This window comes from Ictalurus punctatus, chromosome 9 (genome assembly GCF_001660625.3).
Source record: "Ictalurus punctatus breed USDA103 chromosome 9, Coco_2.0, whole genome shotgun sequence".
Lineage (NCBI taxonomy): Eukaryota > Metazoa > Chordata > Actinopteri > Siluriformes > Ictaluridae > Ictalurus > Ictalurus punctatus.
Window position 1 is genome coordinate 26641737 of NC_030424.2, and position 27942 is coordinate 26669678.

Consider the following 27942-nt stretch of genomic DNA (forward strand, 5'->3'; position numbering starts at 1 on the left):
CATTTTTGTCTCGGTCTATCCAGCATAGAACGAAGACGACATCTGGTAGTGCCTTGGCGAGCGCGCGCTTCTAGATTGACGACGGAGCAGAGACAGGTTGTGACAACAGCAACAGGATGTAAGGAGGCACTTCTACCTCTGTTTATAAAGGTAATTGTTCTCATTTGTTGTTGTTGGTTTTGTTAAATAAACAAAGTGTAACACGAAGCGAAAACGTCTTCTATAACGTGACTTTTTCGGTGTGTTGTGTGGTTTTATTCCCGTGTTTACATTCACTAGACGCGAACGCACTATTTTATCTTTCGTTGGAGCTGAGATGAAAAGTTAAGCAAGCATCTGTTACCGGCTGACGTTTACATTTTAATAATTTTTTTCTTTTATATATATATACTACTACTAGTGCACGTTTTCCCCTTGGTCATCATAGCGGATGTCTAATACCCGGTTTTGTTCCCATATTTTCAGGAAATCATCTTTTTCGCAAAAGTTTCACAAGCCAACCAGCTCTGTAACCAAGGCGTTGGTCGTGTCCCAAATCTCACTCCGTTCCCTACGTAGGTGCACTACATTTAGAACGAAGTCACGCGCACTCATACACCCTACCTAGTGCGTTGTGAATCCGTTTGCGATTCAGCCTTGAAGTCGTGTTCACATTCTTTCTTCGCTATTGGAAATTGTGTGTTTAAAGCGGATGTTTCACGAAGCTTTTTAAACTTCTCGGTTGTTTTCTTTTCCCCTCTTGAAAATCCATGTGGGAGGGGTGTTAAAGGAGTCCATACTCAGGAAAATACGTCCCCCCCCCCCTTTAATTAGTCATAACTAGAACGTCCCAAAATAGTCAGGAGCGGTTTTATTCACTCAGACGTCATTTATTTTTGTTTAACTACTCTTACTTTTAAGAGGTGTTTTGATATACTGGTGTAAAGGTATACCGTGATAACAGTCTTAAATTGTTATACTGATAACTGAGCTATGGAAAGCTCTGGAAATAGTCAGAAAATCAGTTGTTTTGCCTGAGAAGCATGAGGTTTGTACGGAAGCCCTAAGAGAAGCCATGCATCATCATTATTATCATCATTATTATTATTATTATTATTATTATTACGCTTTCTTTTTTTCGTGATCTCAAAATAACAAAGTAGTCGTGTTCTCGGGAACTTGACATGACAAAAACGGCGTCTTTCTGTAGCCATGAAGACATCACGGTCCTTCAAGTCGGCTGGCTGTGAAACCGAGTACACGTTCGGGGTCGCTATATTGTCTTCGATGATAAAGCCTCCTTCTCAAGTGTCGGAGTGGAAGTCGTCAGTCGCCGACGGACACAGAGTTGTTCCGGCTCCCTGATCAGAGTTAAAACGAACCGGTTGATCCGTGATGCTGAGGGACTGCGCTAAGCTTTTAGTGCCTCCAGATCAATTAAAGCAACAGGGTATGACGTGTACGCAGGAAAATGAAGTCATTATCATGAGGAAACAACTATTTTGTTATGTCGAGATCGTGGGAAAATTAAGTCATGATTAGGGATGTGACGGTGGGCATGACAACTGCACCACCGTGGTGGTAGTTTGCCACCGTGGTGGTGGTGTCACCTTTTTGTTCTGTACTGTATAACCTTTCTGGGTTGGTCATGTCACCCAGCCGCGTTTTGAAAATTTGATTTAATATTTAGATTTTGAACACATTATTTAGGTTACCGTCCTACTGGTGTTTCTTTCAAAGTTTTATAGGCTTGTGGGATACCACGCTTGTAAAAGAAATAAAGTATTCGTCAGAGAAACGCACGACCGTGCTTAACTCCATCTCTTTAATAGCCACTCATTCTCCTTCTCCCCTTCTGTGCAGTCACAACAGCGTATCCCACAGCGCCCTCAGGCTGTTTCTCATTGCAACAACATGACACAACAAGGCTGTATTGAGTTGTTTCAGTGACGGAAGTGCTCAAATAAAGCCTCATTCATTTTTATTTTTTTATATTTAGATCATTTCATTTGAGCCTATAAAATTATATTATGTTATATTAGTAGTTAATCCGTTCACCTCACACATCCAGGGTTGGTTCGCTTCCCACCGCTGCCCTGTGTGTGCGGAGTTTGCACGTTCTCCTCGTGCTGTGGGGGTTTCCTCCGGGTACTCCGGTTTCCTCCCTCAGTCCAAAGACGTGCATGGTAGGCGGATTGGCGTGTCCAAAGTGTCCATAGTGTATGAACAGGTGTGTGAATGTGTATGTGACTGTGCCCTGCGATGGATTGGCACCCTGTCCAGGGTGTACCCCGCCTTCTGCCCGATGCTCCCTGGGATAGACTCCAGGTTCCCCACGACCCTGAAGGATAAGCGGTATAGAAAATGGATGGATATAGATCTCTATCTATCTATCTATCTATCTCATTTAAAAACTGTATTTTGTGTTTACTCAGGTTGCCTTTGTTTTATCTTAGATTTTGTTTTAATTTATGAAACAATGTAGTATGAGAGTTACACAAAAACAGAAGAAATCAGGATGGGGCAAATACTTTTTCACAGCACTGTAAGTAATTAAATGTAAGATTCGTCCGGATTTATCCTTTGCTACAATCTGATGAACTGATTACATTTTGGTATTGCTTTCAGCATTTTCAAGGGGTATGTTACAGGTATTTGAGGCATGCGAATTAGTAACAAGAAGGACTAGGCTTGTTGGTGTATACCCCATGGATCTTGTGCAGCTCTGAAAAGTCTTGAAATAAGGAACAAATTATGGATATTTAATCGTCAAAGTAATATAGACTTAAGACGCTATGGATCTAAATGTTAGTTTCAGACAATTCCTAATTTTCTGTGCTAAAATAGCCTAATTTAATGTTCTCACTTTTTATGCTACAGATAATTTTTAAAAAATAAATAAATAAATAAATAAAAAGAGAAATGTGACACTAGACACTTATGAACTAAACCGTTAATAAACCGGTGAAGGCTGAGTGATGTGTGAAGTCTGGTTATAAAAGTTAATCTTGTAGAAATGAGTTTATGAATGTTTACTCTCACTGCCGCTGCTGTACTTTATGACATTTAGCGTCAAACCCTTTGAAAATGGGAAGTAATATAGAGTTATAAAAATAAAATTCAAGATATTATAAATGTATAACACGCGAGCAATCCACACAGGAAAGCCCTCTCTCGTGATGAGGCCCAGGCCGTTGTTTCATACATGCGCGTACTGGTAGTTTCGTGAAATAAGCTCTTTCACACTCATGGAAATGAGCTACTTTCAATTAGAACTTGCTCCATTTATGCTCCAGTCTTTCTGATGAAACCTCCTGCGAGAAGAGATTGGTGTTTTTTGTTGCCACTGTTGAAGGCTTTTGCATTTGTTTTGCATAGAAGGTTAACAGCTGCTAACTGAAGCGCAAGTAGTGACTGGGTTATTCACTGGAAAAAGCTCACTTGCAGACTTTTGCTTTGATTGACCATCCTGAAGGGGAAACACCTCTCCAAAGGTGAAAGTGATGATCATTAGAAGACACAACGTCCTGAGGTTGAACCCTCTTCTCTTTCATTTCTCAGACGCAGTGGATCCCAACCTTTTGTCTCCTGAAACTTTTCAATCTAAATTTGCATCAGGTCAATATATTTGCATCAAGTATCCCTGGATGTTACTCAGACTAATGTTAAGTGAAAATTTGCCTGTTGGGGAAAAAATAGTTTACAGTTCTTGTTGCTGGTTGTCATGTTTTGTCTCTAAAATGGCTTTTTTTTTTTTTTTTTTTTTTTTTTTTAAGAACGCTGGCTCCGTATTTTAATTAGAAAGCTGTTTCGAATATATTATACACTTGGTCGAGAGCTCGGCCTCGTCAGTGTCCGTGCACATAAATCCGAAACGTGAATACCCCCTCGCTGTACTGACAGCTGTACCTTTTCCACTTTAGAGGTTTCGTTGCCTAACTTGTTCTTGTAGGTTTATCGTCTTGTGATTTAATTCTAGTCTGTCCATTTGAAGTGCTTTTTAAGGAGTTGAAGAATGAATTAGCTAGCTAAACAATATGATTTAATGTAGTAGTAAATTAGATTCTGACTTTATATGCGCGCACACAGTGGGGGGGAAATAAGTATTGGACCCGTCAACATTTTTTACTGTAAATATATTTCCAGTGAGGCTATTCACATGAAATTTTCACCAGACATCAGTATTAACTCAGGAAATCAGGAAATATAAAGAATTCAGAGCATTAAAGTCCATAAGTAAAGTTATGTTTAATAAAGTGGAATGACACAGGAAAAAAGTATTGAACACGCTAAGAATAAGCAGTTCTCCGAGGCAAGGTAAGGCAAGGAACCAGCTGAAATCCGTAAGTAATTATACCCCCTATCTGTGCAAGTTATTATCAGCTGGGTTAGTAAATTGATGGTCTTTTAAAAAGGCTTTTTGTTACCAAGGTGTCACACAAGAAATATCTCATGATGGGTAAAAGCAAAGAGCTCTCCCAAGACCTTCGCAACCTTATTGTTGCGAAACATGATAGAATCAGATACAGATGTATTTCAAAATGTCTGAATCCTCCAGTAAACACCATCATCAACCGGCCACATGCAGGAGCTCCTCGCATGATTTCTGACCAGGGAGTCAGAAGAATAGACAGAAGAGTAGCTCAAGAGCCAAGGACCCACTCGGAAAGAGCTCCAGAAACACTTGGAGGCAGCAGGTACCATCGTCACAGAGAAAACAATAGACTAGGCACTCCAGTGCTCACACTCACCCGCAAGACTCCATTACTAAAGAAAAGGCATGTCGCAGCTCGTATAAAGTTTGCTACAACTCCTTTGGACAAGCCTATGAAATACTGGGAGAGTGTAGTCTGGTCAGACGAGAATAAAATTGAACTTTTTGTCTGTCATACTACACACCATGTTTGGAGAAGAAATGTCACTGCACATCACCCTAAAAACACTACACCAACAGTGAAGTTTGGGGGTGGAAGCATCATGCTGTGCGGCTGTTTTTCATCACATGGTACTGGCAGACTTCATATAATTGAAGGAACGATGAATGGAGGCCTTTACCGGGAGATTCTTGAGAAGAATCTGCTGTCATCCACCAGGATGATGAAGATGAGACGTGGGTGGACTTCCAGCAGGACAACGATCCAAAACATACAGCAAAGGAAACTCTCAATTGGGTTCAGAGGGAAAAAAATCCAGGTGTTAGAACGGCCCAGTCAGTCACCTGACTCCAATCCGATTGAACAAGATTTAAAGGCAATATGTTTAGAAGAACGGGCCGAAATCATACCTGAATACCGCGGAACGTTAATTTCTTCATACAGGAAGCGTCTTGAAACCGTCTTTAAAAGCAAAGGCTTCTCCACTAAGTATTAAATATATTTTAGTTGGCGTGTTCAATACGTTTTTTTCCTGAGTCATTCCGCTTTATTACACACAACTTCATTTATGGACTTTAATGTGTGGATTTCTTGAGTTAATACTGATGTCTGGTGAAAATTTCATGTGAACAGCCTCATTGGAAATATATTTACTGAAAAAAATGTTGAGGTGTTCAATACTTATTTCCCCCACTGTGTGTGTGTGTGTGTGTGTGTGTGTGTGTGTGTGTGTGTGTGTGTATAATATAAAAATTTAAATGAAAATTCAACTTAACATGTCATTGTGAACCCATTTCCATCACTCTCTCAAACCCCCAGCAATGCCACCACAATGAAGCCCTGTTTGGGAAACCCTGCTCTGTTGTCTTTGGTCACCTTCCTGTTCTGTGTTTGCTCAAGCATATCTGAACTCGAACGAGCCTTGGGCGCGGCAGGAGTGCTCCGGCAGATTATCGCTTGTGCTGTGAAGCCCGTATGTGCGCTGTTGAATCTTTTGCCAATGCTTCAGCGAACGTAATTTCAGATCCGGGTACATCTTTTTGAGCAGGGTTTGGAAGCGATTATGCAATGTGTCACAGTATGCAAGAAGAATATTATCTCTAGTAGAATGGTTGAGTAGGCAGTTATTTGTCAGCATTTGTGCTCTCAAGATAAAGCCTGTGGTATTTGTAAGGCAACGTTAGGATGGATGAATACGCTTACAAGTGAGATCTTGGCTTGTAGCCAACATTTCTCTTCTTAATTCCTTCCTTTGGTGGTGATCTGCTCGCTGGTGTATAGGGCTGTGGTGGCGGCCATGACAACAGCATGACCGTGGTGGTATTTTGCCACGCGCGTTGGTGTCGCATAGCACGCCACATTAATGTTTGTGTGGGCACTATGACGAGTTCAAAGTACAACGCTTTGTATGCAAGCATAATAATAATAATAATAATAACAGTTGCAATATTAATTTGTATTTGTAGCCTACCATATAGCAGGAGATTTTATGTTAATACCCAAATTACGTAATCATAGTCAAACCTTATATGGTGTTGACTGTTGGCTTGGCGTGGGTTCGTTTGAGCGTGACAAAATCCAGTCAGGTGAATTCTGCGTCTTCTCTTCGGGTTCTGCCGCTGCGGTGGATCTTGTCGGGTAACCAAATGTTACATCGGCGATCTGGGAACATTTTTGAGGATGATGGGGGGGGTAACTGTTAAACGGGCAAATGCTACCTTACAAATCTCAGGATCCATCTCCAGGCATGATATATTTTTTTTAGTTGTGTTTGAACTAAGCGGTGAAGCTAACGAGCAACCAATGCTTCCCACAGGTAAGAAATAAACATGGGGGAAGATACTAGGTGTGAGGGGTGTTTGTTTGTTTGTTTGTTTTTTTAAATCACTTTGAAGAAGCAGTGTTGAATCAACAGTTAGGGCTGGAAGTTTGTGATTTACGTCTAAACTTTCACCTAGTTTAAAAAAATACCACAGTCTCACTGTACTAATCAAGCATCTATCCTGATTACATTCCGCAGGTCTAGTGTACCCCGAATAAAAACATCAGTTGTGCGTATTTTGCTGAAAGATCGAGTGGTTTCATTTCATGTAAGGTTATTCACCATAAATACTGTAAATGAACTCCAAACGAGGATTTACAAAAGTTTTGAAACCACTGGTTTACTTTGTACTTGCGCGCGTGTATGTTGATGACCCATAACATGAACAGCACATTCCCCACACAGCTCATTTGCATGTAGTGACGCCCACAACACTCCGTAAAAGTTCAAGTGCACAGACAGCTTGGAACATGAAATGAACAATCAGGGTAAATGTCCATTCAGATATTTAATAATAATAATAATAATAATAATAATAATTATTATTATTATAATAATAAGTGAGTGCTAAATCTTCCTAAATCTTTTTTTGAATGATTAGTTTTATTTATCTTAATTTCTGGGTTTGCGTGGGGTCACTTTCTGTACTTTTTCATATTCTTTAATTAACGCCAGCTGATATAAACGAAAATGTCCTCAGTGGTTCTCTTTGTCCCTGACCTAGTGAATTAGCATGAGGATGTGTTTTGGATTGAGACTCCAATAAGGCGCTCTTATGTATGTGTGTGTGTGTGTGTGTGTGTGTGTGTGTGTGTGTGTGTAAATGCTCATACGAATGATCTACGAATAAATCTGTTTGTATAAAAAGAAGCCCGTTGTGATTATTTATCATGTTGTTATAAGCTGAAAGAGAATGGCTGTGAGGAAAGGCGGTGCAACGAGCCAAAAAATTTATCTAACTAGAGGAGCAGTGTGCCGCACTACTTATAAATAGATGATTGTTTGGTTTAGTTCTGGTCAGTAATACCATGTTCTTCTGTCGGTTGTGTATGATAATGTTAGGCTAAAGCCTCTGGTATACTTGTTTTTTTTTTTTGTTGTTGTTTTTTTTTTTTTTTAAACTATACTTCGTACAGTCGTACGCGTAGACTTTCAAAGTATACTCCGTTTGATGCCTGCGCATTATGACAGCTTGCACTTCCCCTCCTGGCATACAAGAGTTTCCGTCTCTTCCATTTTTTTTCTTCTTCTTCTTCGACTACCTTGAGAATCAACGGCCCTGCCACCTTGTGGAACAACTGAATAATGCAGAAGACTTAAATGCGACCTGTGCGCGATTAGAAAAATCGTGTGGCGCGCGTGCAGTACGCGCGTACTCCGCCGATGACCGAATTTGCGCCGCGCGTATCGTATGCTGTTCTTAGCGTACCCGTAAAAAGTGAAGCATACGTTCTAATTAAGAGTAACAGCAACGTGTCTACAGCAGTAGAAGATTACACTGGAAAGCGGGTAGCAATGCAGCATGATTATATCAGTAGAAGATTACACAGGAAAAGGTTTTCAGTGCAGTTGCATCCCTGGTGCAGATAAACAGAGGTTGCTGTGGTTTTAGGCGGGTCCCGAGGTAGGAGGTTGTAAAATTGCACACAAAAGGGATGAGAGCCGCTGGAAAGTTCAACGGTGAAGTAATTACTCAATCATATACCGTGAAACTGTAACGGCCCTCTACTGTTGGACCCTTGAGCAAACCTTTTCTCATCTGCTCAGCTCACTTTAATTGTTTTGGAATAAATGTTAAAAAAAAATTAATTAATTGCTAGCGACAACCAAACCCAACCCTGTCGCTAAATTCGTGCCGCTCGGCTCTTCTCGTACTAGACCACGTATCCAGCGCTGTGGTTTTGTTTCAGCCTACAGTGGCAGACGTTCTACATATTTGTCATTTTGGTGTCTTTTAATTAGCACGACTGGGCTACATGTGACTGTGACTGGGAACATGTTGAATTCTCTCGAGTCCTGCTTCAGGGGAATCCTGTGATGTCACACTCTTAGCTACCAAATTCCACATGGAGGCCCCGGGCCGCTCTCATTTTCCACCGGCGTGGAAAATAACTCCGAGGCTTTTCAGAGCTTGAAAAGTACACACAGATACAGTCTCTTGCGCACTTGCGCGCTCTCTCTCTCTCTCTCTCTCTCTCTCTCTCTCGCTCTCACACCCACACACTCACTCACACACCCACACACTCACACACACACACAGGACTGATCTATAGCGAGAGCGTTGTCTATTTCTGAGCGTGTTCACTTTGTAGTTTAAAACACGAATTTACGTATGCTGAAATTCACTTAGCTAAGCGACTTTGTGGAAGGTTACGCAGAGTTCGCGCTACAGGTTGTAATCATGAGCGCTCGGTCGTAAGGAAGCGATCATGCTTTTACTCACTTGCTGCAGTTAGAACTATTACTCAGATATGTGCCACAAACATTTAATTAGCTTAATTACAATCCTGCTGAGTGTTATCAACAGGCCTGTTGGTGTTTGGTTGTTGTTGTAACGTTAGAGCGGTTATGAGAATGTTATGATCATTTTAATGCGAATGTAACATTTAATGATTGAGATTTAGTAGTAATAAGTTTGTCTGAAATCATTTGAAAGTTTAAGCGATCGGAACTTTTCCATTCTTCTGGGGAACTTCAACAGTTTTAAGTTGAAGCGGTGGGAAATTCCTGGCCATTTAGACACTGGGTGTGATGCACATCTGTCACGATGTGAAAGTAACGTACATAGCTTGGGTAGTCGTGTGTGTGCGTGAGAGAGAGAGAGAGATGTGGTTAGGGATGATACAATATAATATCAGTATCATGATAAATTGTAACATTTTTCTTTGATGTCATGGCAATATCTTTTTATAACATTAAATGAGGTTTTTATTTATTTATTTATTTATTTTTCTTCAGTTGCATTGAAAATTTTATACTGAAACATAATGCTAAAATTTAATCATAGCTTTTTATTTTTAATAATAATAATAATAATAATAATAATAAATCCTCCTGTTCAGTGTTAAATCATTGGATTTTTTTTTTAACAATAAATAAAAGCATAAGCTTTTATGCTACCTCTATACTTTCAGCTAATATAGTACTAAGCAGTAATTTTCCTTAACACTGGGGTGGTACCATTATTGGTTATTTGAATAAAACTGGATATGAATTTATTTATATTTATCTGAAACTTAAAATTAGTTAAAATAAATATATATCAAAGGCCCAAAAGGTGTCCATAGGGCTGGGCGATAGGACAATACAATATCCATATCATAATAAATTGTAACAGTATGCTTTGAGAGATATTTCGTGATAGTTTTTTTTTTTTTTTTTTAATATATACATTTAATATGTTTAAAAAAATAATAATAATTACGAACTTTCTTTAAAACTGTAAAAGGTTATAATTTTTGTAAAAGGTTATGAATTTACCTGTTAAACATACAGTGGGGGAAATAACTACAGGACGCGTCAACGTTTTTCTTGCACGTTACTTTACTTATAGACTTTAATGTTGTGAATTCTTTATGTGCCCGGGTTTCTTGCGCTAATGCCGCTGTCTGGTGAAAATTTCATGTGAATAGCGTCATTGGAAATGTATTTACTGGGAGGGGGGAAAAAAAAAAAAGGTTGCACATCATGTATCGTAGGAATTAGAGTTTTCCGATAGCTGACTTGGGCAGCACCTTCTAATCACCGATTTAATGAACCGATGGATTTTAAAATCGATACTGAATGGGAACATAACGCCCAAAGTCAAACACCTGCTGAACTTTATTACAAAAGTAGTGACCGCACCATGAAAGTGTACTGTGATTTTTAAAAATGAAATAAATATTAATATATGAACTATTCATAAAGTAACAATCCAAATAACAAATAATCCAAAATGAATCAAAAAACACTTCGAATAACACGACGAAATTTGTCAGTGAGGTTTTTATTGCTCTCGTACTGTATAATGACCCTTCTCAGACGCAACCGGGAAAAACTATCGGTGTGGATTTTTGCCGATTTCTGATAGTTCCAGCAATCGGTTATCGGTGCCAATTACTCGGAAAAACCCATCATTTGGTCGACCTCTCGTAGAGATGCCTTTGAGAATCATGATGAATCACGAGAATGATTTTAGTCATATTGCACATCCCTATTTACCACCCAAATGGTGAGGAATGATACCGTTCAGTGCCCAGACACGCGCTTTCACTTGTGTTTTTAGTCATTACCTTCAAGTCTGTGTCTGTTCGGTAGAACTAAAACTCTTCGGATGTTGGTTGTAGATCTTGTGGCTTTTGAATTGCTGCTACGAGCAGACCTGTGGATGGTTGTGGTTTGAGTTTTGACCCTTAATCTATATCGGGCTCCTCTCCTTTGGTGGCACTTCACTGTGGCATGCCAGTCTCTCCTGGCTACAGTGTTGTCACGTGATTGTGTTGGTTAGTACATAGCTCCGATATCATTCCTTATGCGGGTTCCCAACTGTCTAGGAACAAAAAAGCCGCGACTCAGAAAGGAATGTCACCACGACAGTTCCCCGTACTGAGAAACGAACAGGAATGCTGCTTACTTCAAACTTGCTTGTCCTGGAAATCTAAGTGCGGCTGTTGAGTCCAGTCAAACTTTCCAAAACTGGAACAATGACGTCAGGTTACTCATGCTGCCCATGAGATTCTGTGGTGTTCCTGAGAAATTGTGCAGAAACCAAGGCACTCCCATGTTTACTAGCTAAGTAACCACAAATATAAATACTAAATAAAGTACACCACAGAAATGTGCCTTTTAACATAATCGCGCATTAGCGTAAGTCGGCAACTGCCCTTAGACTTCCATTGCAAAGTGACCCCCCCCTTTAAAAAAAAAAAAAAGAAAAGGATTTTTCATATGTCATGTATAAAGGATTGCTTTGTAAATACCCCCCGGCCCCTCCTCTTTCCACTCCCCCCTTTATCTTGTGTGTGTTTGTGTGTGTGTATATATATTTTTTTGGTATTGCACAGCTATGGAGTACCTGAGCCTGACGACAAGCGTTTGAACGTACAGCTGTCACCGACGTTTCGTGCACATGACGAATGAACTTGGAACTGAAGCTAGCTATATGATAGGTGGTGATGGAGGCCCCAGTTGTGTAGGGTGCACCCCTTTTGTGGTCCCCTAGAGTCGTCAGATTTTCACAATTTCATTTTTTTTCACGTTGGGCTCTTCTGTATCAACTTTCTCAGCTAAGCGACTACGTCCTCTGTCTAAAAACGTATCCGTTATAAATAGTCTTGGGTTTGATCGGCGATGTGGCTAACAGTACAGTAGTAGATCAACTTAGTGTCTTAGTATGCTGTGTATAATTGATTTAATTGATTTAATATTTCTCATTAATCATAGTTCAGAGGTTGGCAATCCCGACTTGTATACAGGTTAAGTAAATAATAATAAAAAAACAAAACAATAATGTTCTGGAATTTCTATGCCGCACCACGTAGCGCCATCTGGCGGCCCCCATGAGGCCACGGCCCCCGGTTTGAGAACCACTGGTCTAAAGAATGAACATTTTAACACGACAAACTGAAAAAGCCATCCGATTACTCGATGCCTCTGCCACTTGGTGGTGGTTGTCCATCCGAGATACTCGTAGCGCGATATCTCATGAACGAGTGGTCGAGTGTTTGTAGGATTTATATGGAGGTATCATTGTATCCTACAGATTTTGGAAGAGTTTGGATTTTGGATCCAAACATGCCATGGTCAAATGCCTGAAAGGGTTTTTCTTTAATAGCTTCCTTCCTTTTTAACGGGCGTTTTAAGTTTATATCGGGTGTACGATTAGTGGGAAGAGGGTCTGATTAACCGCGGTGTTGTACATAACTTTTACCCTGTACAAAAATGAACGGACGTCACGTCTAATTGAGCTCGTTCCCTGGGAGCCTCGAGATCCCTGGGATGCATGCGTGTGGATGTATATTTCAAAGTGTAACATTTCAGCGTAAATTGCTTATATATATATACCAACACACTCATATGTTCTTGCCAGATCTGGAACAGTATTGAAAAATTCACGCTGGTATACGGTCCTTTCAACTTTGCATTTTCACGGAAGGTTACGGTAACGTTTTACAATACCGTCTTCCAGTAAGGTGAAACTGAAACTGTCTCAGAAAGTCCATATCAATACTTCCACAAACTTTAAGGTAAAGTTCAACATTTTAACCTTGCATACTTCTGCTTTCTCTAATTCATGAGGCTGAGTAGATGCTTGATCTAGACCTGAGTCACTAACTCTGACGGTCTCTAAAACGTCTCTAATGATGCGTCGTGACGTGAAAATGTCATGTGACTGACGATGTGCACCGTGGGAATGTGCAATTCATTTTGTAGGAATTTTTAAAACACCAGCGGTCCCGTCCTGTACGAACCATAATGAGTGCGCGCCGGGCTTGATCGCTAAGGATCACACTTTCACACACTATACCTTATAGGATTATATGAACATGTTATAACAGTTAAAAATAGCTCTTCGGTAGCTTTCAAATAACACCAGTCACACGCCGCGGCGATCCACAATGCCCAAGGAAGAAGTCACGGCTTGTTTTTGGTTAAAATGGTCAATGCGGTCAATGCTTCGGAGTCCATTATGTTTCACTCTATCCTGTTGCCCAGGTCAGATACTTTTAGTTTAGTCAATTAAACGTTTGGGAGAATTTATAAATGTACGTTTTAAGATACAGTGAACCTGTGGTACATTTCTGTTTTACAATATTAAACCTCTACTCATAGCAATTCTTGATTTTATTTAGTTCTATTCAAAAATTCATGATTTTAGAAATGGAAAAAGGAGCGTTTTTCAGTCGTAATGTTTCGTCATTCACAATTTCCCGAGAATCGAGTCAAATCACGAAGCCGGTACCGTGAGTCCAATGGTGAGTGTACCGTCATACCCCTTACTCTCTATGATTGAAAGCTAATGACTAGTCGAATCTGATGCCTAGTCGAGTCGCTCATACTCGGGCGAAGTGTAGCAGATAGCCAGAATAATTTATGATTTGCAGAATTCAGTTACGTGCGCACAAAGTTCATTGACACCGTGTCGTATCACCCGATATGTCTTCTGTATTAGCCCGGGATGAATTTCTACTAGCGGTTCTGTCAGTGGAACTGAAACGCCACTGGTTTACAGGATTTAAAAAAAACAACCCACGAAATAATGTAGTGAGATTAAAATGAGCTCACATACTTGCTGCGTAGTTGTTGGGTCTCAGTGACGCATCACAACGTCGTGACGTCATCTGTCCTATTTTCTAACTAATATTGGTTAAATGTAGTAGGAATCTGGTTTCAGTTGGGTTTCTATTCCAGGCATGCGGCAGATATTTTGAGCACAGCTGAGCAGTTACTGCTTAAGATTCTTTGCTCCCAGGCGATTAAAATACTCAACTTTCCTGTCAATAGTACGGAACCATCATAAATGAACAGGAAGCTATACATCAACCACGGTTGTCCTCCTGCAACCTTTTCCTCCAGCAGTTATTGACGCAGTTTTTCTCAATGACTCATTTTACAGTGGTTCTGCGTGTCCCTAGGCGTCCTGCTCGATGTCATCAGTTAGTATTCAGACCCGTGACTTCATACCCAAGGCTTGGGAAGCTTTTAAGCGTGAGACGGCTGTTGACACCGATGGAGCCGTGTGCCGATGATAAACCGCCATGAAAGCATCGATAAGGTGGTTGTTGTTGGTTTTTTTTAAAATCAGTGTTAAGTGTACATAGATAATTGTCTGATGGTCTGAACAAACACAGTATTGCCACGAACACTTGTTCAGGCGTTGTGCATTGTCCAGCTGATGATGTCAAGGATACATGCATTTAAATGTCGACAAAATAAGGGCCTTCGGTAGACGGATGAAATTTAACTTGCAAATACAAGTGCCATGTCTGTTTAAGCAGGGGATAACGCGCACAAGCAGGGAGGTTTATATTGTCACACCTAGGGCTGCGACTGTGGCTGTGACATCCGTACCACCGCGGTGGTAAATATCTGTCACCGTCACAGGGCTACTCACACCGAAACAGCACGACTGGAGCGCGCTGCAGGACGATACCAATACTGATAACGGCTTATACATGATTAGACAGCACACGAACCACTTTCTGTATCGTCTGGTTGAAAAAAATATCATTAGTGAGTAATAAACACAAGTGTAATTCTGCCAGAAAAATCGTCATTTTTTTTCACCATTTTTGATCACATATGATCTCGTGATTTGGAGATCAACTGTAAGTTGGAGGGTTTGTTACTTTTTGAACGGTAAGTGCATCTGATTTGTTCGATTTTACAAAGTTTTGCATGTTACCCATTTAAGGAAGAAAAAAAAAAAGAGTACGTTTTATTATTATTATTATTGTTGTTGTTGTTGTTGTTTGTATATTATTCAGAAACTTATCCATGGCAGTCTGGCACTAGTAAAACCTTTTCATACGAATGTTCCTTTCCACTCGGGTGCTGCTCTTGGTTAATATTTGCACAGTCCCATCGTGCGAGTGTACATCCACGGCTTGGAAAGCTGTGCCGTGTACAAGACCGAGACAGTTGTTGAAACAGACGAAGCCGTGTGTGACTGTCGAATCGAAGGACACGGGCGGCTGAGGTTCGGGTGCTAGAGCGTGGTGTCCACTAACCGTAGGGTCGGCGGTTCGATTCCCGGCCCACGTGACTCCACATGCCGAAGTGTCCTTGGGCGAGACACTGAACCCCAAGTCGCTCCCGATGGCAAGTTAGCGCCTTGCGTGGCAGCTCTGCTACCGTGTGTGTGTGAGTGTGAATGGGTGAATGAGACGCGGTGTAAAGCGCTTCGGATAAAAGCGCTATATAAGTGCGCCGTTTAAGGACGGCCAGTTTTTTGCGATGTGTAACTGTAAGATACTCCCGCAGCATTGTTGCGATCTTCAGACTTTCTACTTCAGCAATAAAGGTTATCCAGACTGTTCGGTGATCAGAGAAGTCGAGGATCTACGCGATGCCGACACTGGCCGTGGAAAGAGGTGACTGTGTGTGTTATTCAGCCCACGTACTGTCTGCTGCGTTGGTGTGGGTGAGCAGCTTGTTCGGCATCTTCGTCATGCCCGTCAGTCCTAGCAAACACGGTGAAATTTGCTTGAACAGTTTAGGATTACTCATTGTGTTTCACTTCACCTTTTTCGGTCATAACACATCAGTGTTATTGCTGTGGGAGCTGTGTCTAATCCAGTCATAGTGTACTGTGCCAAAACAAGATGACTGATGGGAGCAGCCTTCGTCCTGTTTAATGATTAATGATTAAAAACCTCATTAATGCTTCTCCAGCAGATCTCCCACTAGATCCAGTGTTTATCCGTGTCTGTCTCCTTTAAATGAAACTTCAGCAGGGGATAGAGGAACCAGACCACTTGTTGCAGCTGGATATAAATAGCATGTTGGCATTACACTGTACTTGTGTAATACTTGAAAATCTGTGCGGCGGCCTGGGAGAACCCCGCACATTGTGATATACATAAATGTGAATATGTGTGTGTATATAAAATATACACACACACAGTGCTCTCCAGTAATATTGGCACCCTTGGTAAATATGAGCCAAGTAGGCTGTGAGAAAATGTCTTTGTTGTTCAACCTTTTGATCTTTTGTTTAAAAAAATCACAAATATTCTGCTCTCATGGATATCAAATGTTTTGCAAACAAAATGCAGGTTTATTTAAAAAAAAAAACAAGTTTGTTAAATATGTGTGCAACAGTTATTGGCACCCATTTAGTCAATACTTTGTGCTAGCTCCCTTTGCCGAGATAACAGCTCTGAGTCTTCTCCTATAACGCCTGATGAGGTTGGAGAATACATGGCGAGGGATCTGAGAGCGTTCCTCCATACAGAATCTCTCCAGATCCTTCACATTTCGAGGTCCACGCTGGTGGACTCTCCTCTTCAGTTCACCCCACAGGTTTTCTATGGGGTTCAGGTCCGGGACTGGGATGTTCATGGCAGGATCTTGATTTTGTGGTCAGTAAACCATTTTTGTGTTGATTTTGATGTTTTGGATCATTGTCCTGCTGGGAGATCCAACCACGGCCCATTTGAAGCTTTCTGGAAGAGGCAGTCAGGTGTTATGAATGGATTTTGGCCCATGTGTTACCTCATATTTATACCCCTGTGAAACAGGAAGTCATGGTTAAATAGTTTCTTGTTCCTAGTCACCCAGGTCTACTTAAAAAAAAAAAAAAAGTAAAATATCAATGGGAATATACTTCGAATACATTTTTCTCATTTGAATTCATAGGTATTCCAGTAATTGTTGCACACCTATATTTAACAACGATTTATTTGTTTCGGATAAACCTGTGTTGTGTTTGCAATTGTTTGATATCCATGAGAGCAGAATATTTTAAAAAAAGATCAAAAGCTCAAACAATAAAGAGAAATTTTCACAGCCTTCTTTGCTCATATTTACCAAGGGTGCCAATATTAGTGTGTGTGTGTGTACACACGGTGCCCTCCAAGCTTCTCAGCTGCAAGTAATGTCGAACCATATGAATATATTTAGCGCCAGAAGTGAGAACCGAGTGAGATCACAGTTAAAGATTTCATCCTGAGCGTCACGGACACTCCGACAGTGGTTGTAAAATCAGAATTGATTAGCATGTGACTATTTAATAACGTGGTCTAAAAACGTAACTAATGAGGTTTTGGACACCGTTAAACGATCCCGACTTTTGTTTCCGCTGCGTTTGTTAAACTGGCTTCTTCCTCGTCGTGATCTTTCCAAAAAGATTTTTAAAAAAAAAATAAACCCCAACTTTCCATGGTTCATTTTGTCATTATGGTTTATTAAATCGTCAAAGTCTTTTCTAGGCAGAAAACCCCAGTTTTGACTCTTGGCTCATATCACGCTTTTTTTTTCTTTTCCTGTCTCTAAGGTCTTGTGCGCTTGGGCTTAATAAAGTCTTCATGCTATGCATTTACTTGTCACTGCCGTCTTGAGTTAACGCGCTCATATTAATACGTTATCGTTTCCATGGTAACCACGTACACAGGGACGTGTGTGTTGGATGCCATGCTTAATCGAAAACTGCTAATAAACAGATGATGTCAAACATGCTTCGATTTAACAGACAGGAACGTGACGTTTTCCGTCAAGAGACGGGAGTGTCTGCGTTTCGTAACCGTCAGTCATTTTTTCCACCACGGGATAGTTTACAGGACAGACGATCTTGTGCTTCTGGTTTTCTCAATGACATGACGAGCTGCGTAATTGTTATTTATTTATTTTTCGGTCTTGTCTTGCCTGGGGATGGAAGGTGTGTTTTTATAGCTGTTATAAAGTAAGCGATTACAGGAACTTGCGCTTTGGACGTTCCACAACGTTGAAAGGAAGTATAGATGCATAGAAGGCATGGCGTCTTTGTCATTAATAAGTAAAAAAAGGTATGATAATTGATGAAATGCTGCGGTATAAAACGCTTTAAGTGGTAACGGTTACTCTTTTAACATTTAACGCGACACATAACACGGTAAGATTTTGTGCCAGACTGCAGTCTTCATCACTGTGGCACCGAACCCAAGTGATCTCCTTTTTTCTAATATGCATTTTGTGTGTCAGAAATCTCTAGCTTTTACTTTCTGCCCGCATTTAGGCTGCGTTTGAATTCCAGCTTTGTTAGAACAGGGCCGTATTTGTATGCTTGTGAGTGAGTGTGTGTGTGTGTGCGCGTGCATTAAGTAAACCATGAAGAAAATCAGCCGTCCATCATGCCTGAATTAACTGAAAACAGGGCTCCTAAACGTGATAAGGATTTATGTTTGTGAAAGTGGCGATGGTGGTGAAGGCCCCGATCCTCCTGTACGACTGCAGGATGCGGTGTTGAGTTGATGCGGAACCGCATACCCAAACAAGAACGAATATCCAACAGCTTGTGTTCTCGCTAATCGTTGATGGACAGTTGAAAAACGATCACGCCTAAGAATAGTCTCTCACGTCCGCAGTCTATCTTGCTCGGTAGATAAGGTCTTGATGGTGCGGCGTGTTTCTAAGCAGTGAGGGTATGTTCTCTCGCTGCCAGGCCTTATCACGGTGTGTGTCGGAGGCCTCAGTACCATCAGGAGCGCTCTGCTGTACAGACTGTGTAAATACTGTATGCACTCACTGCGGCAGGATGCATGCAATTCATTTGTGCGAGTCATTGGTGCGTAGGTCCTCTACCTTGTGGTCAATTGAGATGCAAATTGGCTCACAGGAGATGAAGTTCTGTGCATATCAACTTCATTTATGCGTTGTAGTAATAATAATTATTGTTATCCTCAATTCTTGTGAGGTCACGGGTGCGGAAGAGGGAGGATGGCACTTATCTCCCCCCACCCGAGTGTGTTCTGCCACCCTGTGACACGGCAGTTTCAAAAGATGCAGTCGGGTGTGGCTTCATGTCACATCTCTTGGGAGGAAGCACGTGACTGCCTTTCACACTACCTGGTTGGTAGCGGTCATATGATGTAGTGAGAAGGCTGGTGGGTGAGAGTTGGCCTAGACAACCTGTGGGAGGGATCCAAACTTAAAAGTAAATGCCACAGTGAAAATCTCATCAGTGGTAACGCATCGTGTGTACAGATATGAACTAAACCAGTGCAGGAACGCACAGAAATCAATGCTCCAGGGCTTTACGCTCATGAAAATATTACGCAACTTGTAATACGTGGACCAGATTAAAGCGTCGGTCTTAAAATGGGGTCACTGGTCAGAATTTACATAACGAACTACTCATTTTCCATTGCACTTTTAATAGAGAGTGGGAATAAATGGTGTAGTTGAGCATGCTATCTGTTCTCTCAATCATTGTTGTGCACTGCATATCTCTCTTCCTTCACACTTCTCGCTCTGTCTCTCACTCTTTCACACACTCGTACTGTAAAGTACTCGTGATGCGCGGTTTGGCGCGGTCGAACATGCCATTCCAGTACACACAAGCGTGTTTGAAGAATGTTTGTTTGACGTTTGGCGCCGAATGAAAGTTTTCCGAAGCCTAAATATTTAGCTGGAGCGTCAGTCGTTGCTGTGAACAGAGTGTTTTCACAGTTTGCTCGGTGACTCACAGTCCGGGACTTGAGGCTCGTGCTCCTGTTTCTTACTGCGAACGGATTTGTTGTGTGTTCAGTAGCAACTCTAAGGCCCTGAGGGTGAGAAGAAGCTTCTGGTTAGCTGAAATTCATGTATACGTGTTTCATAATGTAGCATCAGTCGAAGACATCTTTTGGTGTCCGAATGTAAATGAAAGTATCAGGATCATTATTGAATATAAACGCACACGCGAACAGATGAAAGGATGAACGTGCTAGAAAACCTACATGGAAATTCATAATCCACAATCTTCCACAAAATGCTGCGAGAAATGTCTTCTATTGTACCGGGCTAGGATAACATAGTCTCGGTGGATGTTTCGGATTACCAGCTAGCGTTGTGTTTGTAAAAGGTTGCACACGTGTGTCCGTTTTATAGTACGTTATAAGTATGTCGGAAGAAAAATCCATGTAGGCAAGTTTGTACGGGGTTATGTAACTCCGGCGCTTTGAGGCAAGTGGAACGTTTGTGTAAATTTTGGTTCTTGCCCAAACGGCTCCTGCCGAGCTGGTTTTGGAAAATTGATGCTAGCTTTCCACATTAAGTGTTTGGAGGTTTCCAAGCACCAGGATGAATGGTGCTTTACTTTCTCCACGTCCATCCTTCTTATTATCCGGTATACACAACCCTGCTCAGTGCTTCCTGTGTTTACTTACACACACACACACACCTTTTCCATGAATTAGAGGTTGATGTAGATTGAGTACAAAGATGTTAACAGCTTGTAATGTGTGTCTCGGTGTGTGTATGAAGGATGAGCTCGTATTCAGATGTGAGACCACATAGCCTGGTGTTTTTCCTCCTCATCGCTGTAAGGCGTGTCCGTCTGGAACAAGCCCTTTTCTGTCTCTTGGCGCGTTGTCAGCCGGACAGATAATTGGATTGCTGAGTGGTAAAGTATCCACTCCATTAGCGGTATACTTATAAAGACGGAAAAGAACCAGCGAAAATGTACCCCAGACATCTGCGTGCATTAGGCAGTGTATTTTGCAATAGTAATCATTAAAGCAGCGTGGAGGTTTTGGAAGGGGGCAGGTTTTTTCGGCTGCCGAGGCGACTCGGTCCAACGTAAAGAACGGTGGCTGTGCTGAAAGATGCGCGAAAAGATGGTGATTATGTTTGAGTATGATTGACTGAGCATGTTCCACCAGCTGTTCCCATGACCCCAAGCAAACAAAGAGGGAAACGTTAACCCTGCTCCACAAAGAAGAGGCCACGCCTTTGATGTCGCGTGAATCATTACTCCTGCACCTCTTCGATTAGTTAGCATGATTAAGGAACGAATACACACTTTAGCCTAGTAAGTGCCACGTGTGAAACCGAACTGGCCGGCTTATATAATTAGTAAGCCGCCCTGATTATTCTGGCTGCCTCTAATTCCCTAAACGAGATGATGTGTGTTAATACATGTAGGATTTAGTTTTTTTTTTTTTTTCCTAACTCTCTCTCTCTCTCCCCACCCAACAGATCGCTGCCTCGTTCCAGTTCTCATCTGCCTACGTATTTAGGATGGGGTAAAGACCGACGTGGACACCTTGAAGTGGCCACATACACCCGTAGCACTGCCTGCCTCTCCCCTGTCAACAGGTAACACTTCATAACGAATGAGAACACAGTTCAATGCAACACCTCTGTTAGATTATTTGACGCTGCTTGATTTTATTATTGAGCGATTTCTGTAAGTCAGACTTGTGTTGAAATGCCGTCGGGCGGCTGCGGGTCAGGTGCTAGAGCGGGTCGTCCACTAACCGTAGGGTCGGCGGTTCGATTCCCGGCCCACGTGACTCCACGTACCGAAGTGTCCTCGGGCAAGACGCTGAACCCCGAGTTGCTCCCGATGGCAAGTTAGCGCCTTGCGTGGCAGCTCTGCTACCGTTGGCGTGTGTGAATGGGTGAATGAGACACGGTGTAAAGCGCTTTGGATAAAAGTGCCGACTTTTACACTTTTTCACTTTGTAAAGTGCTAAATCAAAATAATATTTTATTCAACATCGGCGTGCTAAGACATAGATGAGTTTTTATGGTGAAATCGGGTGGCAGGGTTGACTCACTGGTTTGTAATGCAGCACGAATTAGTTTCTCTTTTAGACTGACTATAGATGATTAACAGGAATAAACACTTTCTGCTGGCGGTTTGCCAATAGATAGCTCCTTTGCCTAGAGGCAACATCGTGTCAGACGGAGCACGCCTCGTGGATCGACGCCTTCACGCCGCACAGAAAGTTCATGCAAATTTGAGCCGGTTTACTTTACCCTTTTTAAAGCACAACCAGTAAAATGAGGCCTCGTGTGTGACGTAGGAAAGACGTCAGTCTGGCTCTCTAGAGGTTTGAATGTAACCTTAATGCCATCTTACATCCGTCAGCTTTTAAATGTTAAAATCTCTTAATTGCATTTCTGACTAGCTGGTGTTCTTTTAAGATCGCACACCCCGCCCTCACTGCCTGTGTAGCTGATGATGACATCTCCACACAAACGAAGCGTGGCACGCTAAGTCAGTCACACTCGAAGGAAGCGACATCGAAAGCGTCTGTCTTTCCTTGGGTTTCTCAGAGTGGTTTCAAAAACTCCGTTACGTGTGCTGCATCGGACTGGAGCTCGTAACCCGGAGAGGACAAAGAGAACCCGTCCTCCGTTTTGGAAAGCCAGAAAGGTCTCCCCGACCCCGAGTTCGGCACGCGGCATCGTATCGACATGGCTGCTCGTAGTAGTGACAGTAAACAGTGGAGAGTGATTTCTCAGGTCCCACCTACGATTCCGATTGAGTGTCGCATGGTTTTTAATACGTACTGGGAAGCTTTCAAATAAGCGCTTGTGTTTCCGAGAATAATTTCCATATGTAAAAACCAGCAGCAGCGGCGAGATTACGAACGTAAAGCCACCACTTTCTAAGAAATCGATCCTCGGAGAACAGTTGTACCACTGCTGAGTATACGCCTATAGACAGCTCAGTTCAGGAAAAGTGTCGCCTTTTCAAGCCATGCTCAAGCTAATCTCGCGACTTCCGTCCGGCACATCATGCAGAAAGTATTCAAATGAAGATTTGCACCAACAAAGAAAATATAATGCAAATGTTGTTTTGTTATTTTTATCGTCCTGTAGCTTTCCTGTCATGTAAGGTATCGAACAGCTTCTGTAAGCATGGATGATCGTAATACACTGGAAGTTCGGCGCAGTACGTTGAGTAGGAGCCGTAAGCCTTCAAAGATTTTAACACACGAGCACGTGGAGTTTATTTTTATTGTGCTAGGACTGTGTTTAATAAAAAAATATATATATATATTCGTACAGTATTTTTGATAGGAAATATAGATTTTTCCTCGTAAGTCCTGCTTATAACCAACACCCTGCTTATGCGGGAAGATGTTAGACTTGTGTTAGGCTGTCTCCGCCTCTTTTTGCTTTGAACTACGCTTTTCTCAACGGACACTAACCGAAACAATTGCTGGCCCCGTTTTGCAAGCAGTTGGGTGGGGGATATTTATTATGCGTTTACAATCCATTTCATTGTTCGTGATTCAAGTAGGGAGGGAAATTCAGCCTCTGGGGGGGTTAAAAAAAAAAATCTCTATTTATATATAACACTATTGATGTTGTTAACATGGATTACAAACTGAGGATTTAATATTTTTAAGAGAAAAATCCCTAACAAAACAAAAAACTACACGTGGCTCTAGGACAGACCGTATTCCGAATATATTCAGTAATTTATGAGGTCTATTTGTCTCCTGTTTTTGTAATTGTGTTCAGCTGTTCTAGTCTCTTTGTGGTGAAATGGGATTGGTAGTGGGTCCCTAAAGCATTTCTGCCACGAGGGATTGAAAATACCGAGCGCATGATGGTTATAAAATGTGTTTGTTTCTTTTTCTATGAAGTAGAACAGCAAAGAGAGTCACAAGGCAGAGAGGCAGAGACCGGGTAAGTGAGCAAAAATAAAAAATAAAAATTTTCAAAATGAGTCGAAGGGAAATAGGGTGCGGTTTAGCTGTGTTTGGGAAACGGAAGACTGCACACAATAGGGAGGTCAAGGTGATGAGTGCAACTACGGTACAGCCTATCTGCCTGGTTGCTAAGACATGGTTGTCTTAGGTCGAGAGAGAGAGAGAGAGAGAGAGACTTTCAGGCAGTTGCTCAAGGTACATGTGGAACAACACTAGACCAAGCTCTAAAGTACAGGTCATATCACTTGAAATACTCGGATATGTAATTGTATGTCAATAATATTTTTACTGATAACGAGTCTTTATCGGTCACGTATACATCACAGCACAGTGAAATTCTTTTCTTCGCATACCTCAGCATGTCAGGAAGTTGGGGTCAGAGTGCAGGGTCAGCCGTGATACAGCGCCCCCTGGAGCAGAGAGGGTTAAGGGTCTTGCTCAAGGGCCCAACAGTGGCAGCTTGGCAGTGCTGGGGCTTGAACCCCCGACCTTCCGATCAGTGACCCAGAGCCTGGCACGTTCTTCTTGCACAAATGTCTAGTTTTCCAGATATATTCCTGTTTTTGTTCAATGATGAAGCTTTACGATGTGTCGACTATCATCTAACGTGCATCTCTGTGCATCTCTGTTGTCCAGGTGGTGAATGCCGGTACCATGCACGGACCTCGAAGAAAGCTGAAGGTCGTCGTGACGACTGTAATGACTGCGTTCTTCTTCATCATCGTGGAAGTTTCGAGAAGCGGCGGCCAAGATAAAAATGGACGGCACAAAATTCGAATCCCCACCAAACCATTCTGGGGAAAACTGTCCCCCATGGAGGCCTTCTGGAACCGCCAGCAGCAGAAACTGGACCATTTGAACAACCCGGTCCTGAACGGACCGAACGCCACAGTCGGTGGCCTTCTGCCGGACTGGCTGAACGACACGGTTGCTCAGGACTCCTGCGAGCCGGACTTTCGGGTCATGACGCAAGTGAGGAATTTCAGCTTGCTTCCAGATCGTTTTAAAGACTTTTTGTTGTACATGCGATGCAGGTCCTATCGCATGGCCGTGGACCAGCCTCAGATATGCAAAGATCAGCCGTTCCTGCTGCTGGCCATCAAATCGTTGGAATCGCATTTCGACCGGCGTCAGGCGATACGAGAGTCCTGGGGTCGAGCCGGTCTCGTCGCAAACAAGTCCATCGTGACCGTATTCCTCCTTGGCAACGCCACTGCCGTGGACCACTTCCCATACTTATCGCCGATGTTGGAGTATGAAAGCTCCATGCATGGAGACATCCTTCAGTGGGACTACAGGGACTCCTTTTTTAACCTGACTGTTAAAGAGGTCCTTTTCCTCGAGTGGTTCAACACTCGCTGTCCGGATGCTAGCTTCATATTCAAAGGTGACGACGATGTCTTCGTCAACACTGTCCTGATTATAGACTTCCTCAAGGGTCTGTCCCCTACCAAGGCGCAGGACCTGTTTGTCGGGGATGTAATAATGAATGCTGGACCTCACCGGGACAAGAAGGTTAAGTACTACATCCCTGAGAACTTTTTTGTAGGGAGCTATCCACCGTACGCAGGTGGTGGAGGGTACCTTTACTCCGGAAAAGTGGCCAAGAGACTCCATGGGATTATGAACAGGGTGCCGCTGTACCCCATTGATGACGTCTACACGGGCATGTGCCTGAGGAAGCTGGGACTTGCCCCGGAGAAGCACAAGGGGTTTCGCACTTTCGGCATTGAGGAGAAATATCGTAACAACCCGTGTGCCTATAAGAGCCTGATGCTGGTTCACCCCAGAAGTCCGCAGGACATTATTAAAATATGGGCGTGGCTTAAGGACCCCACTTTAAATTGTCATTAAAACTTCACGCAAGGCCTTCTTACCAACCTCAGGGTTGCTAGTCTGTACATGGCAGCTAAGATTATTATTATTATTATTATTATTATTATTATTATTATTATTATTATTAATGATCATGTGTGAGACATGAGCTAGGCCCGGTTGTGCATCGTGTCTCCGAAGTGAATCAAAAGCTAATGAACGTTTCAAATTTCTTCAAGTTTATGAATATCTCCAATAGTGTTACAGGTTTTTACACATCGACCAAACGTTGCTCTATTACAGTAATCTATGTGCCGGTGTAGTTTATGCTAAAGACAATAGGATCATGGGAAGTTCAGCTGGTTTGAACTCGGTGCAGGAGGGGGGGGGGGGGGGGGGGGGGGGAATCCCCGATCGCTATAGTCGAGCATCTTCTATTATTTATATTTTTGTTTTGGCTGTGTGATTATAGGACAGTACGTGTTGTTGAAAACTGCTTGTGCTGCCTCTTTTTTTTTTTTCTTTTTTTTTTTTCCCTCCCAAAGCTTGAATCATGAAGGTTAAACTAAAGCATTACTGCATTAAAAAAAAAAAAGGAAAAAGAAAGGACCTGCAGTAGTCAGCTCCACGCGATTAATGTATTGTGAAACCTTTGGCTTATCTGTTGTTCCAGGAGTGCTGATTCTCACACATGTTGGCTGGTTTAGTTGTGATTTTTTTTTTTTTTTGGGGGGGGGGGGTTTCTTTCAAGGTTCACTATGTCACTCATGATTGATTTGCCTCATGTTTGATTCCCCCCCCCCCCCCGAAGAGCTTTATCACAGACAAGGTAGAATGAAACAAGTTCACTGCAGTCGTGCTTATCAGATTAGGTGAATTTAGGTCAGAGAATAAGTATTGTAGGTCAGGAAATTGGCGTGTACTTTTCTTGGTCATGTAATGGCTGATTAAATTCTCTGAATGATTGATAGGTTATTTATTCCTTTGTACGGTCAGTTTTTATGCTTTGAATTTAATCAGGACAACACGTTACTGTCTGTCCGGCCAAAAATGCATCATGCTGCGTCAACTTCGTTTCCGTTCACCTCTTCGAATGGGTCGCTGTACGGCACCAAAAACACTGCTGAAGCAAGCTTCAAAAGAAGAGCGTTTTCCCATATGTCAGTATTCATCTGTCTGTGCCTAATGTGACGCACCTGGATAAGGAAACCAGACCGGACAATGTAGTTTTGTTTATAGTTTCGTCTCTGGGTTTGTTTTTTTCCAGAGACGCGTGAGCACGACGCTCCGTTCGCTGTTCTTTCACCACCAGGGCAAAGCAGAGGTCTTATCTATCATACAGTTACACCTGCTGGGCAGGTGCTGCAATCACACCCTGCTTCCCTTTTTAATCAAGACACTGGATTCCTCTTTCCTTTTGGCATGGCGCTCGAGTGGAATGTTAAAATGCCGTGTCGGTCCTTCATCCTACACGTGTTTCACTGCTGAAAACCTACAAACCAAAATATTGCACTTTGTGCCTGCTTGCTGTAAATAAAAAAAATAAACAGAAAATGTTTACACGTCAAGATGGATAGATAAATAAATGGTTTAAAACAAATGACTATATATTTATAGACTATATAGGTTTATCTGCCATTATTTATGAACCGGTGAGGCTTTCCAACTGGAGTTCTCGAAACCAGGACGAAGCAGAGTCCGATCAACTTCAGCGATGGTGTCATATGATTTATACGCTTTCACATTTCAACGGGGACAGTAGCGACTTTAGTATATTTGCTTCTTTCTGAACCCTTAAACATCCCTAGACGCTCTGAATAATATCCCTGGGTCTCGTTATTTTAGCAGAACACTTAACGGACCGAACATTTCCGATGTTATTCGATTCAAATTGTAAATCATATGAATCGAATTTTTTTTTCATTTTTTTTATCCTCCTCGCCCGTTCTGTATAGTTACGGTATGACGATTATCCGATAACAGACGTGACCCGATCATGCTGGCGCGAAACCGTTTGATCCCAGCTCCGAGTGTTTGTACCGTTCAGGTGGTTTCTCGCGTCTTTTGACACGGTGACTCGGGTCTGTTTTCCGTAGCTGTTTAAAAAAAAAACACACACACACCTGACGCAGTTTTACCACAAAGACCAAACTTAATCAAAACCTATGTTATATCTTAACATAAGGAGACACTGTTTTTTTGTTTTTTGTTTTTTTGTTTTTTTACATGCAAATGTGCCTGTTCTTTATTGCTGACAAAGTATCTATTTGTAACTTAACATGCACCTTTTTGTTCAATTTCCCCATTTAAATAAAAAATAAAACTTCAGTGTTTTTTTTTA

The 27942-nt window shown here is 42.0% G+C and overlaps 1 protein-coding gene across 6 annotated transcripts; it reads left to right on the top strand.

The window, feature by feature from the left end:
* b3gnt2b (UDP-GlcNAc:betaGal beta-1,3-N-acetylglucosaminyltransferase 2b) lies at window positions 1-27942 on the top strand. Of its 6 annotated transcripts, none has more exons than XM_053682917.1 (5): window positions 1-150; window positions 21313-21432; window positions 23721-23763; window positions 24145-24300; window positions 24423-27942. In XM_053682917.1, the coding sequence occupies exon 5, from the start codon at window positions 24441-24443 to the stop codon at window positions 25638-25640; it is 1200 nt and encodes a 399-aa protein (XP_053538892.1). In that variant the 5' UTR covers window positions 1-150; window positions 21313-21432; window positions 23721-23763; window positions 24145-24300; window positions 24423-24440; the 3' UTR covers window positions 25641-27942. The 6 variants fall into 6 exon arrangements, with proteins under 6 accessions (XP_053538892.1, XP_053538891.1, XP_017331527.1 ...); XM_053682916.1 differs by having other exon boundaries at window positions 23724-23763; XM_017476038.3 differs by lacking the exon at window positions 24145-24300.

Bases quoted from the DNA above. Each gene is read 5' to 3' on its own strand.
- b3gnt2b (XM_053682917.1), top strand. From the start codon at position 24,441: ATGCACGGACCTCGAAGAAAGCTGAAGGTCGTCGTGACGACTGTAATG.